This window comes from Echinops telfairi, unplaced genomic scaffold, assembly GCF_000313985.2.
Source record: "Echinops telfairi isolate 266 unplaced genomic scaffold, ASM31398v2 ScPeMD7_7468;HRSCAF=8506_0, whole genome shotgun sequence".
In the NCBI taxonomy this organism is placed as follows: domain Eukaryota; kingdom Metazoa; phylum Chordata; class Mammalia; order Afrosoricida; family Tenrecidae; genus Echinops; species Echinops telfairi.
Window position 1 is genome coordinate 19,046,894 of NW_022111369.1, and position 14,343 is coordinate 19,061,236.

General features: G+C 38.3%; 1 protein-coding gene across 4 annotated transcripts in view; it reads right to left on the reverse strand.

Moving 5' to 3' along the window:
- RAP1GDS1 (Rap1 GTPase-GDP dissociation stimulator 1) overlaps positions 1 to 14,343 on the reverse strand; it is a 157,102-nt gene that overhangs the window by 26,628 nt on the left and 116,131 nt on the right. For all 4 annotated transcript variants that reach the window (XM_004703275.2, XM_045284125.1, XM_045284124.1 and 1 more), the window contains 2 exons: positions 2,492 to 2,635; positions 1,824 to 1,955 (listed from right to left, as the gene is read on the reverse strand). In XM_004703275.2, the coding sequence (XP_004703332.2) occupies positions 1,824 to 1,955; positions 2,492 to 2,635 (276 nt within the window). The remainder of the gene's footprint in view (positions 1 to 1,823; positions 1,956 to 2,491; positions 2,636 to 14,343) is intronic.

The window sequence follows — 14,343 nt, forward strand, 5'->3', positions numbered from 1 at the left end:
AATTTTGGGAATAATGAGGGCAACAAATGTATAGATATGCTTTACACAATTGATCTATGTATTGTGATGAATTGTATGAGCCTCAATAAATTAATTTTAAAAAATGTCTGTACATATTTTATACTACTGACTCCTATCCAATATCTACATAAGAGGAAGTAAAGTCATGGCTTTCCCCCATTTCTGTTCATTGAGTGCTAGGTCCACTCATAAGCATTGTTAGAGTAGATAAAATTTTTAAAAAAATCAGAACTCCCTAGCTTAGAGCCTGATGCTCTGTCATGGATGAGTAAGCAGAAAACAATGCTTACCTCGCCCCTCGATAGTTTCATCGAATAGTGAAGCCTGCCTGTGTTCTGCCAATGTTAGCAAAGGTATCCTCCACTTTGTGAAGGTTTGCTTTAAGCCACTTGATTTTTATCAAGGACCTATATTAGTACCCAGTTTTGCTAAAGGAGAGAAATCCAAAGAGGATTTTCACTTTCGTGAATACAGTGGAACGATGCGTAAGCATGTTTTGCAGCAAGCCCTTAAAGAGGCAGTGCATATCCTAGGAAGCGCGTGTGGCACCTCCAAGCTCCTTCTCCAAGAACTACACTCCGCATCAGCTCCACCAGAGCTTTGAGGTCAACACTGTACGTTTGTGACTTTAAGTTTTATGTGGCATTTGGTTTAATTTAGAAGGTTATTTTTTTGATTGGTAGACATGCAAATATTTTCCCTCTATTGGTGTAACTGCTTTGTTGCATTACGCCAGATCAGTTTATGAAAGATTTTACGGGCACACCCCATTTTCAGCCAGCAGGGAAACCTGTACATCAGCACTAGCACTCTGCATTTTGCTACCATGGCTGTTATTTTTCACTGAAATAATTTATTATTTATAGAGTAGTGAGAATATTATAACGTGCCTTGCAGGGTGTTATCTAGCTCAGTGTTTTTAACTAACATGAAGTCCACAAAGTCCCCTCCCCCAAAGGAGGGAGTAAAAGTATAATAAATAAATCCACTGTATAATGCTATCCCAATTGTTTGGGTTGGAATAAAATAAAAATAACTCACATTTCCTAGATATACATATAACTCAGTTTTCCTAGGATCACAGAGAGGTTTTTTTGACTGAGCAGCAGGAATAGCAGATTTCAGAAGTAAACACAAAAAATCAGGTGCCTATGAAATAATATTACGCTAAATCAGAGGATTAACTACACTTCAGCTTTCTAGGTATAGAAGTACAACCATCCTAGGAGGAATATTTAGATTATTAAAACCAAGAGAACTATATATATGCGGAGTCTTCACAAAGCTCATGGAAAAATGGAAATAAAAATAATAGATTTTTTTCTTTTTAATCGTTTTACTAGGGGCTCATACAACTCTATCACAACCCATACCTACATCAATTGTGTAAAGCACATTTGTACATTCATTGTCCTCATCATTCTCAAAACATTTGCTCTCCACTTAAGCCCCTGGCATCAGGTCCTCATTTTTTCCCCTCCCTCCCCGCTACCCCTCCCTCATGAGCCCATGATAATTTATAAATTATTATTTTGTCATATCTTGCCCTGTCCGACGTCTCCCTTCGCCCACTTTTCTGTTGTCCGTCCCCCAGGGAGGAGGTCACATATAGATCCTTGTGATCGGTTCCCTCTTTCCTACCCACTCTCAATAATAGATTTTTCACGAACTGTTCAAAGTCCTCTTGTATCATGAACACCCCAGAATTGCTCTAGTTGTAGTACATTTGATGTCAAAGCAAATAAAAAGTAATCAAACAACACAGAATTTTTATTTTAAAAGGAAGAGCAAGTAACACTTACCATTTCTGGCAAAATTTGCAATTGCTAATGCGCCAGCAAGCTGTAGCTGGTGGTTATTGGACGGAACCCAGGAGAGCACCTTGTGAAACACGTTGCCTTTCCCTCCTTCAAACAATCTCTGCATGGACTCGTCTGAAAGTAAATGGAACCAAGTGTTAGACAAGAGGAAAGTAATTAGGAGGTCAAATGCCAACTTCTAATGAGTATCCAACTGGGAAATTACAGACTTCTCTATATGCTATAAAATCATAATAAACTTTAGTAAAGACTACACAATAGAAATTAGATTTTTTCCTAGCTCAGTCACAGTGGATGCTCTCACATGCAGCCACCTAGCTGCAACATGACAGCAAGTGAGCCTCCTCTCTCTGCATGTTGCTACCCTCCACCCCCTTCCATCTCTCTCTGCGACTCAGCGGAGAGCTTTCCTTCCACTGTGTAAAAGTTGTGCCTGCCAGGCGTTTCCTTTAGTTCTAGGTCGGTCCTTTGGTGTCATAGCTTTCTCTTCCACGAGAAGGTTTGCAAAGATTAAGTTTCAAAATCATCACATCAATAAGATTAAATGAGAGAGGAAAACGAGAAGATGCCTGGTATACTGTCTACAGCTAAGACATAGGCATTTTTCAAAACCCGAAAAGCATGTTCTTGGCTAGCAGACTACAACTCACCTCCAAGCAGTAGCAAAACCATTAGATCTGAAGCCGTTTTGAGTTCAGCAATATCATCTTCTTTGTCACTATCCACCTTCTGCTGAACAATGTCTAGTAGACCTTCCACCAGGCCTGCTTCAACCAGCTGGAGCTTAATAGCATCTAAAAAATCATGTCAACAAAATAACCCAAATTTGAGATGAAAATAGGAACTTTGGTTTAAGCAATTTATAATTTATATAAAACATGCATGAAAGAAACAAAGAACAATGCATGATTTATAGAACATTCCTTGGAAGATTTTAGATTCAAAAGGAAGTCTCTGGTAGTGCAGCTAAAAACACAAAAAGCTTTATTTCAGTTTCTATCTGAAATAATGCCAACATTCACCAGGTCTTGCAGCACCTAACCTAACTGATTCTCAGTTGGGAAGGCATGGAATGTGTCACTTTTATTCTAGATTAGACTTCCATTTAAAAAGGCAATACTGTAAAATATTCCATGACAGTTTAAAGTAAAACACACCATAATTTTTATACAGAACTAAAAGATATCCACTAGTGGGGCTTAAAATCCATTATCTGTTACAAAGCTCTTGTAACCATGCATAACACAAGCATATTGAATGAATGATTTTTTTCATGGCAACTAAAACATCTATAACTCTAAAAACTTTAAAAATCACGTTTTTATTAAAAGGGTTTCAGTGAATCCATGTTCATCACAGCACTATTCACAAAAGCAAAAAGATGGAATGCCCATTTAGAGAGGAATGGGTAAACAAATGGGTACATGCACCATACAACGGAATACTGAAAACAGCCAAACTCACTGCAGGGCAGGGCAGAACTACCTCGGGTTTCCCAGACTGTAACTATTCCCCCTCACCCCCCAAAAGCGATGTACCCTATATACTTGAGTATGCCAACCCGAATTATCAGTCAAGGCACCTAATTTTACCACAAAAACTGCAAAAAAATGTGCTGAAAAACTTGGCTTATACATGAGTATATACAGTAAACTTTTTTACAAAACAATCTTGTCACCTTCAAAGTACTCTGCATTACACAATACAATGGTCAAATCTGCGATTCCATTCTTGGAGACATTTTTCAAACTCATCAGTCGGATGGCTGAACTCTTTATCAGCTCCCCTTTATTCCCTCCTCCCCTACCCCCCAGGAACCCTATTCTTATAAATAGTTATTATTGTTTGCCATATCTTACACCGTCCATTGTATCTGTTCCTCTACAATTGTTATTTGTTCCCCTCAGTGGGGTTACACAGTCATTTTGCTATTGGCTCCCCCTTTCCACCCGCCTCTTCCCATGCCCCCAGGGAATCGTTGTTCCCATACTATTTCTAATGGGTTTATCTATCTTGGATTTCATGCATCGAAGGGACTTCATTACACAAATGAATATTAGCAGATCTAACAAGCTTAATGAAGTAAATCTGGGACCATAATAGTAAGGGGAGGAAATATTAAAGAACTAGAGGATAGTTATGTGTATCATCAGTGGTATACTGCACCCTAGGGATATCTTCCCTCCCATATGACCTTCCTGTGAGGGACTGTCCAGTTCTCTTACAGGTGGGTTTTGGGTCTCCACTTTATCTACGCTTGCTTCTGCATGCCAATTTGATTGATTGCTTTTGAACTTCCAATACCTATTCCCGTCGACACCTCATGATCACACAGGCTGGTGTGCTTCTTCCTTATGGGCTTTGCTGCTACTCACCATTTCAATAAAATTCCTTTGCAAGTTCTTTGCCCATTTTGTGTTTGGATTGTTTGACTACGGTGCTTACTTGTAGGAGTTCTTTATGTATGCCACTAGATGCCTAACCTTTATCCCATAATGGGTTTCAAAGTTCATGGGAAACTTTCATGATCTTTTCACTTCATTGTCCCATAAACTCTTTGAAGACCCCTTAGTTCCCCAAGGTTTTTTTCCCCTCAAAATGTCAGTAATCTCTTTACTTTCTTGATAAAATCTCTTGAAAAACAAAATTTTAAAATTTTAATGAAGTTTCATTTATCAACATGCTTTTTGTTCCTCATGCTTTTGGCATCAGGTCTAAGAAGCCATTTTTAAACATGAAGTCCCAAAATATATTTAACCCTATGATTTTGTCCAAGAGATTTATGGTTCTCGTTCTTAGATTGTGTGATCTACTGGGGTTGGTTAGCAGACATGGGGAGACCTAGGTCCAGCATGTCCTGGCACCATTTATTATTTCCCCCTCATGGACTTACCACCGCTTTGAAGGTTACACCTGTGGATTTTTTGGTCTGGGTTCTTAGTTCTTTTCTATTTGTCAAAATGTCTATAATTACACCGGTGCTAGCCTGTGTTGATTCCTACAGCTCTATAGTATGTTATAAGATCAGGAAGTGTGGACTTCTTACTTTTACTGTCCTGGGTTCTGTGTTTCCATTTTTTATCTGTACCAACACTGATTCCTTAACAATAGATTTTCTTATCCATGAACTCTTTATTCAGAAATGATTGATAAAGTTTTCAGAGTACCTGTCTTTCACTTCTTAGGTAAAACATATTCCTTTTATATCCTAGTGTATATGGGATTGCTTCCTTCATTTCCTATTCAGAACGTTCACTACTGATTAATGAAAACCAACTTTCATGTTAACTTTGCATCCTTCCACTTTGCTAAATGCATTGATTATCTCTAGTAGCTTTCTATGGGTTCTCTGGAGTTTTCAATGCATAGAATCATACATACTGATGTTTATTTTCTCCCAATTTGGAAACCTTTTAATTTTCTTGCCTAATTGCTCTGTTAGGGGGTCTAGTACAAAACTGAATAGCACACGTCAGTAGGCATTGCTGTCTCGCTCTTAAACTGAGGGGAAAGCTTTCAGCCTTTCCCATTATGTTTGATGATGCTAGGTGCTGTCAGGTTGGTTCCGACTCCTGAAGCCCTTATATGCAGCAGAATGAAACACTGCCTGTCCCTGCACTATCCTCACAACTGCTATTACGGAGCCCACTGTGGCAGCCAGTGTCAACCCATCTTGGTGAGGGTCTTCCCCTATTAGCCTACCCCGCATTTTACAAAAATGATATCCTTTTCCAGGGAGTAGTCTTTCCTGATAATATGTCCAAAGTATGTGAGATTATTCTCCTATCCTCAGGTTCAAGGAGCTGGAATTTTCTGGAATTCTGGCTGGAATTTTCCCATCACAGATTTGTTTGTTCTGGCAGTCTCCAGTAGTTTCAATATTCTTCATCAACAACGTGATTCAAATGCACCAATTATTCTGCAGTCCTATTTACTGTCCAACTTTCCCATGCGTAGGAAGCAATCTAACAGATCAAAGCTTGGGTTTGGTGCACCTTAGCTTTCTCAAGGTGACACCTCTGTCTTCAACACTTAGAGGCCGTGAGCAGCACCTTTGCCCGATATGTTTTGTGATTTCCTGACTGCTGCTTCCACAAGCATTGTTCAATGTCCTGCCCACAGAATCCTTTAATACTGCAAGTTGAGGCTTTTATTTTTTCTTCAGTTCTTTTGACTTGATATTTGCTGAGCATGTTCTTCTTATTTTGCTTTCTACCTCCAGGGCTTTGCATAGTTCATTATATTTGTGGCCTTGAATATAGGTCTCCTTGAACTGTCCTTTGAAATTTTCTGATCAGCTCTTTGACTTCATAATTTCTTCCATTTATTTTAGCTACTCTTATGTTCAAGAGCATGAACATTTCTTAGTTTTTTATCATCCACTTTGATACTTTCCTTCCTTCTCTTTTTAATGACCATTTTTCATGTTATTCCACAGCTTCTCTGGTCTTCTGTCATTAGTGTTAAATGCAATCTGTCTTGAGATAGTCTCAGAATTTTAGTCAGATATACTCAAGGTTGCATTTTGACTCTGGTGGACTTCTTTTAAAACTTTTCAACCTTAACCTGAATTTGCGTATGAGCAACTGATGGCTGGTTTCACAGTCAGCCCCTGGCCTTGTTTTGGCTGCTAATACTGAGCCTCTCCATTGTCTCTCTTCACAGATGTACTCAATTTGATTTCTGTGTAAATTCCATCTGGCAAGGCCCAGGTAGATAGCTGCTGTTTATGTTGTTGCAAAAGGTATTTGCAATGAAAAAGCCATTGATCTTGCAAAATTCTATCATGCAATCCCTAGCTTCGTTTCTATGGCCAGGACCTATTTTCCAATGACTGTTCCTTCCTTTTGTAAACCAATTGCCAATAATTGCCAATGTGTCTTAATTGCATGTTTGATGAATTTTAGACAAGAAGCTAGAAGAATACTTCAATTTCTTCATCACTTGCTTTAGTACTGAATAAATTTGAACATAGTTGTATTGAAAATGTTCTTTTTGATGATGAATGCGATGCCATTGAATTGTGATTCTGGCAGAGTCAACCGTACAACTGTCTGATTCAAGATGGCCAATACAGTCGATTTCAGCTGACTAATAACCCCAAACTCCAAACTCACTGCGGTCAAGCTGGCTCATAGCAACTCTCCAGAACTGCCTCAGAGACTGCAGAAAGCCTCATCTCTTTCCCATGGGGCAGCTAGTGAACTGCTGACCTTGTGGTTGGTTAGCAGCCCGACATATAACCACACCACCTTCACTAAGAGATCGGATATGAATAATTGTGCATTCCATTTCATTTTTCATGATCCCTAATTTTCCTAGATTCATACTTCACGTTTCATATTTAGATTATTAGAGAGTCATGCCCCATCAATAACCGAAGATCCTGAAAGCTTTATTTCATCAACATCATCATATAGTTGACTCGACTTTGAGAAGGCAGCTCTTCTTCAGCATTTCCATTGACACAATTTTATAACCTGTAGTTCTGGAAAGGAGCCCTAGTGGTGTAGTGGTTGGACTGCTAACTACCAGGACAGCAGTTCAAAATCACCAGCATTACTGGGAGAAGGATGGCTTTCTACTCCCCTAAAGAGTTAGTCTCAGAAATCCACATGTGAAGATCTACGCTGCCCTCCAAGGTGGCCATGCATCATAATGAACTCCATGGCAGTGAGTTTGGTTTGGGTACTCTTGCCTGGCTGCTGCTGTTAGGAGCTGCAGAATCAGTTTTCGATTCACAATGATGCCATATGACCCAGTAGAATTGCCTCAGAGGATTTACTAGCCTACAATTTTATGCCTGTAGATCAAGAAGTCTTTCTTTGGAGAGCAGATGAATGGGTCTGAATGATTAACCCTTTGGTCAGCAGCTAAGCACTTAACCCTTGAAACATCAGGGCTCCTTATGGTAATGCTAACCTCATAGAAAGAGTTAGGAAGTGTTCCTCTGGTCCTGCTTTTTAGGTAAAGTAGAATAATAAATGGCTTCATTTCTATAAAAGTTTGGTAGAATTCCCCAGTCAGATCATCTGGTCAAGGTTTTTTTTTTTTAAATGGGAGATCTGATTAATGGTTCACTATTTCACTTCGTATAGGTTTGTTAAGATCTGCCACCCCTTCTTGAGTCAGTGTACATAGCTTATGTGTTTCTGAGAATTCTTCCATTTCATCTGGGGTATCTAATTTGTGTATGTATAATCAATCATTCATAGTGTTTCTTAGGATTATGTTAATTTTTATAGGGTCAGTTGTATTGTTAATTCTGATCTGAGCCTTTTCCTTGTCAACCTAGCTAAGTGTATGGGTCTCTCTCTGAGCACTGCTTTCACTGTATTCTACATATTTTGGTATACGGTGCTTTCATTTTTGTTTCTACATAGTTTGCAGTTTTCTACTTCATTTCTTTCTTGATGAACTGGTTGTTTAATAGCATGTTGTTTATTTTTTACCTATTTATTTTCCAGTTTTCCTTCCATCATTAATTTTTAATTTCAAGCCACTGTGGTTAAGGGAACGTATTTTGTATAATTCCAATCTTTTAAATTTATTGAAATGTGCTTTGCGACATAACACATAACACCCTAAAGAATGATCCCTGTGCACTGGAAAAAAGTGCATACTGAGCTACTGTTAGGAGTGTTCTGTTTATCACTGACGACTAGTTGGTGAGTGGTAGTCAATTAGTAGCCATTTCTGAACTAACAGAAGAATTTCCGAACCCTTGGAGCCATGGTTCCTTATTTATTGTGATTTTAGGGTTCACATGCCTGTGCTTGTAGCTTCACTTTGGAGGAATTCTCTACCATGCTGAAGGATAGGAATGTGGTGGGACTGCGACCTGACCCTGATGCCGGGCGTGAACTAGGCCATACCTTTTGTTTCCTTGGGGACATCTTTGACTTTACACTGTTATTGGGGGTGACTTAGGACACCATCTTCTGTGGGGTTTAAATACTGGTTCTGGCACACATTATCTCACCAGATAAGCCAGATCTCTATTTCCTAACTGAGCTTTGATAGAACCAAGACCAGCTGTGGCTTCTGGTCATTTTTGGCTCCTGGCTCAGGACCCTGTGTTTACAGACTCCTCTGCCTATCCCTCGGATTCCGGACTAAAGAGCACCTAGCACCACCTGAGACATTTCATCAAAGTGTCATGAGTTTCTACGGGACGCTGTAGCAAACTGCAGAACCCAGCGATGTGAGAAGACATATGCAAGGGAAGAGTGATGGGAACTGGAGCAGAACAGCATCTTGGCAGAGCTGGATTCCTGTGACATCTTCAATTTCCAGCTCCTCGGGACTAGTCTAGTATGAATTCTTGCAAAAGAAATTATTACCACAGTTGGTTTATAGTGTCATTCAATTCTTCTATTCTCTTCTATTCTTTGGGGATGTTATATCCATTACAGAAAGTGGTATAAATGATGGCTCAACTTTTCTAGAGTTCTATTTAATTTCCCTTCAATTTCTCTATCTCAGTCTATCAGTGTTTGCTTTATAAATCTTGGGCATCTAATGCTGGGTGCCTTTATATTTACAACTGTTATACTCTATTGATGATTTGATCATTTTATATTATTATGTCCTTTTTTGAGACTTCTAATATCTACCGTGTCAGACATTAAAGTAGCCATGGGAAAATTTTCAACCCTTTCATTTTTAGTTGATTCATGTCTGAGTGTTTAAGACGTGTCTTTTATAGACACACTATATGAAAGGGCTTCAAAAATGTGTGGAAAATGGAGTTAAAAGATAACAGGACACCCCCCCCCCATTATTTGAAGACCCCTTGTACTAGACCTTGTTTTCTTTTATTCATTCTGCCATTCTGATTTTTGATTAGAACATTTATTTTATATGTATTCACAGTAAATTAATGATAAAGGACTTAATTTTGCCATTTTACTTTGTGTTTATCATAAGTTTGTCACTCATTTCTAAAATACTTCCAACTCTTGTTAAATTTATTTTACTTTCCTTTTGTGTGCATTAAACAGTTTCCTCCTTTGGGTGCACTGACTGTTACATTTAACATATTTTATTTACAACTGTCTGCTTTAAATAGTTAACAAAATTCCCTTCAGTAATGTACAAAACCTCTCTATACCACTCCACCTCTTTCCCACTTTTATGTTGTTCTGTTACTGATTTCATCTTTATACAAAATTATGTCCTATAAATTTATACTTATTTTAAGCACTGTCATTATAATGCATGAAAGCTACAGCAATTAACAATAACAAGTAAAAGTATTTTAAAACTTGACCTTGTATTTTTATTCAATTAACTGTAATGGAGATAATTCTCTGTCGGGTTTTAAGTAGTTTCTCATGGCCCATTTTCCCTATCTTAAGACTACTTTCAGGGTATCAAACTCTCTCTGCTTTTTTTTTTAAATCTGGGAGCATCTTAATTTTACCCTAATTTTTGAAGGACTGTTTGCCCAGATTTAGTATTCTTTGTTGATAGGGTCTTGTGCCCCACCCACCCCTTTTCTCTAAGTACGTTAAATATGTCATTCCAATGTCTCTGGCCTCCAAGGTTGCTTAGGAAAAATTACCGCAATCTTATTAGGGATCCTTTGTGAGTATTCTCTTTTGCTGCTCTTATAGGATTCTCTCTTTATCTTTAGTTATGAGCGTCTGATTAAAATATATCTAGCCGTGGATCTCTTTGGTTTTATTCTTGTAGTTTGTGGAGGTATATGGGTTTGTGAACACATGTCATTTGTGAACACATGTCATTGACTTGGGAAATTGTGTTGTTATTTCTTCAAGTGTTTTTTCTGTTCCTCTTCGTCTACTGTCTCCTTCTGGGTTTCTCATAGTAAGTGCGCTTGTCTTCGTATTGAGGCACCACATTTCCATTAGGCTAAGAAGTCTTGAGTCTTCTCTCTCGTTGCTTCTGAGCCTCCATATTTCAATGACTTGTCCTCTAGACCACCAAGTGTTCTTTTGCCAGCTCAAATCCATTGTCTAGTCCTTTCAATGGGGGTTTTTTTGTGTGTGCTGGTTTTCAATTTTCAGTTGTTATATCAGTATTTATGTCTATTTTTTATATCCTCATTTTTCTCATGCATTGCTTTCCTGACTTCCTTGTTAGCTTTCCTCTAGAACATTAATCTTGTTTAATATTACATTATTATCTACAATCTATTTATTAATTGGTTTCCCCAGATAGATGATCTCTCACTTTGTTTCATTCATTTGAATGGGCCCTGATTTCCATTTCTTTTTTGTGCCTTGTGACACTCAAGATTTAGAAGGTGTTAGCTTCCTCAGGTCTCCAAATGTATGCTTTCAATAGCAGGAACTGCTGCAAGAACCTTTTAGGAGGCACTCTCTTCAGGTTTTGATGACTGCTTTCTCTCCCTTCCTATGTGTGCCTGCCTAGATAGACTGAAAACATACTAATTCACTCAGTTGGGGGCCGGAGGAAGTCCGGTACCACATCATCCTTATTGATTCCTCATCTGCTCTGTGTGGGTTCCTTTAGTATATAGGTTCCCAAATTCATTTGGCATTCTACCTCTTTTATAAGAATATATATATATATATATTACTCAATGCCCCCTGGCAACTAAAAACCTTTGTACTCTAGCTCATAATCCAGGGTACACTGTGGGTATCTGCTTTTGTAGCCTCCTGCATCGTTTCCATGTCTACTATGGGAAACCAGCTTTAGCAGTTTCCAAAGACTAGAAAGCACACCCGGAATAGATCACCCTGAGATAAGTGTAGCCCTTAGTCCTTATTCGTGGCTCCTCCCTTACAATGTAAGGGTAGAAAGGCTGGCCAGACCACAGTTTCACTGTTGCAGGTCACCTCCAGACTTGTTAAGATATACTTCCAAAACAGTAAGCTAGCGAGATCTATTTACTTCAGAGCCAGAGGTCAAGACACTTCCTCATGCACAGAAAAAACTGTTGCCTCACTAATATTCCACAAAAAGGTAAAATTAAATATTTATTTTGGGAAATAAATTATTTATTTGGCAAAACAATAAAGTAAGGGAAAAATGATAATAGAGATGAGAGTAGTTATTTGAGGAGAAAACGAGGGACTGACTCTTGGGAAGGAACTCCTGCCTGCCTACCATGAGTGGGGTGGGAGGGTTGGAGTCACCAGGAACAGTGGGCCCTGATCTGTGCTGGCAGTTTGAGAAGCAAAGGTTAGGGCCCATCTCAGGAGAACACTGTGTTGGCTGGTGGTATAACTATGGGGTGTATCAGCTACTTGGGGAGTAGGAGGGGTGGACACTTTGAAGAGTCTTTGCTATTAGTTTCAGAGCCAGAGATTAGGAGACTTCCCCATTGCATAGGAAATCCCTATGTTAGCTGGTGGTGCAGACTGGTTGCAGTGCAATGAAGTCTGACTCCCACTTTCAACACTCTGGAAGGGGGAGGTGGGGCAGGCGACAAAAACAGCACCTCCACTATGATTTGTACTTTGTCTTTTTCAGCTTAAAATTCCTTGTTGCTGTTCTTTGTCAACCATTCAGATTTCTCACAGGGCTGAATATAAGGTGCTAGTTACTTCTATGGTGTGCCTGTGAAAATGGTTGGGAAATTGGATTTGTTCACATCACCATCTTCCTTTGCTGAAGGTTCCCTGTTCACATCCACACCTGTCTCCCTCATTAGTACAGCTATTACATCTAACTTAAGTTTGGATTTTAAGTTACACGGGCCTACATAAATGCTTTGTGTTTACTGCTTAATATGAAGGCTGATAGCAAACTGTGCTTAGAAATACATACACTACACAAGAATTTTTTAAAGTAAATTTTAATTTTTTGCTTGGATTTTATTTTAGTCTAAGCTGCATATGCAAACACCATATAGCAATGGCAGATTCAGCTTGCCATTTGGAATAAACAAATACGTTAAAAAAATTTTTAGACAGTTTAAGGCAATTTTGATGTATAAAAACTTGGCTTTTTTTCCCTCTACCACTAAATTGCCGATCTTTTGAACAGTATTTAGGGTATACAAAATATTCAACCTGGAATATTTTTTAAAAGGTACATTTGCACTGTGCTGTGCTGAAAGTAGGGCGTTTCCTTGGTTACAGAATGCTAGGGCTAGAAATGTGTGGTAACTGGTATTGAAAACCATGATGTAAAATCCTTACAAAAATACTCAAAGTTTTGAACTATAGCAATCCCAACTTAAAATGTTAGAACCACTTTCCTTAGCAGATCATGAAAACTACGGTGGAAAATTAAGGTTCATCCAGAAGCAAATTTTTAAACACATCACTCAATCCCTGCACAATTATCAGACAGATAAAGGTTAAGGTGATAGGGAAACAACTAGAAAGAAAAACAAATTAAATTTGTTATTTTGAAACCTGCAAGAAATGTTACAGGTAACTTTCTGGAGAAAAGGAAATAAATGACTGAAGGTCAAACCACCAAGTAAGACCCAAACCAAAATTCTCCCTAATATATGAGAACACAAGTACGTACCAAATTTAAACTATATCAAGGTTAAAGTTTGCAGATCTCTTTAATAAAGTTTGACTGTAATTACATAGATGTGCGGGGATGATGAAAATGCCATAATTAGTAGGAAAAGCAAGGCCATTCTGTAAGAGCAGACAGACCAGGGCACAGTTACCAAAAATCATTGTACCCAGAAATATCTACTGTTTGCATATGTGCTGTTTGCATATGTGATGGTGTACATATATAAACATGTATATATATAGTGGTTGAAAACCACACAAATGCATAAAAGTACATAAAACATATACATTAAGCTTAGTCAATCACTATAGAACAAACAATTGCCACTTAGATCAAGCGATTCATTGCCAACAACCTAGGACAACTTCGTGTGTATTCACTTTTCCCATTTTAAACTCCCGACTTCTTCCCTCCCAAATAACTGCCCTGAATGTTAGGTAATTGTTTCCTTACTTTTCTTTATTGTTTGGCCAAATATTCATTCCTAAAACCTACAGATCCATGTTAACTTTTTTTTCTGAACATTATATAAATGGAGTAATACAATGTATAACATTCAGTGTTTTTTTCCTTTCAATAATATTTGGTTTAAAGATTCATCCACATTGTGGCTGTTTCTCTTCACAGATTATATTTTCCATTACATGAATAGAGCCAATTTATTCTACTGTATTCCATATATTCTGCTGTGTTTGGATCTGGATATTTGCATTTTGGGTTATTATAAACAATACTGATATGAGCATTCATGTAGTGGCTTGTGGTGTACATGCACACATTTTCTGGGTATAGTCCTAGGGCTGTTGTTGATGGATTAGAGGAATGGGTATCTTCAGCTTTACTAGATACTAGTGTGTGTCAAATTATATCAAATGTAAGGTTTCACTTAAGTCCACCTGAAAAAAGCACACTAGCCTGTGTGATCCAAGGATTGCAAATATTAAAATCCAAGACCGGAGGAAAAATATTAGAGCTTAAATTCTGAGCATTTTAGACAAGAGCATGTACACTGCTACAGATAAGAGCC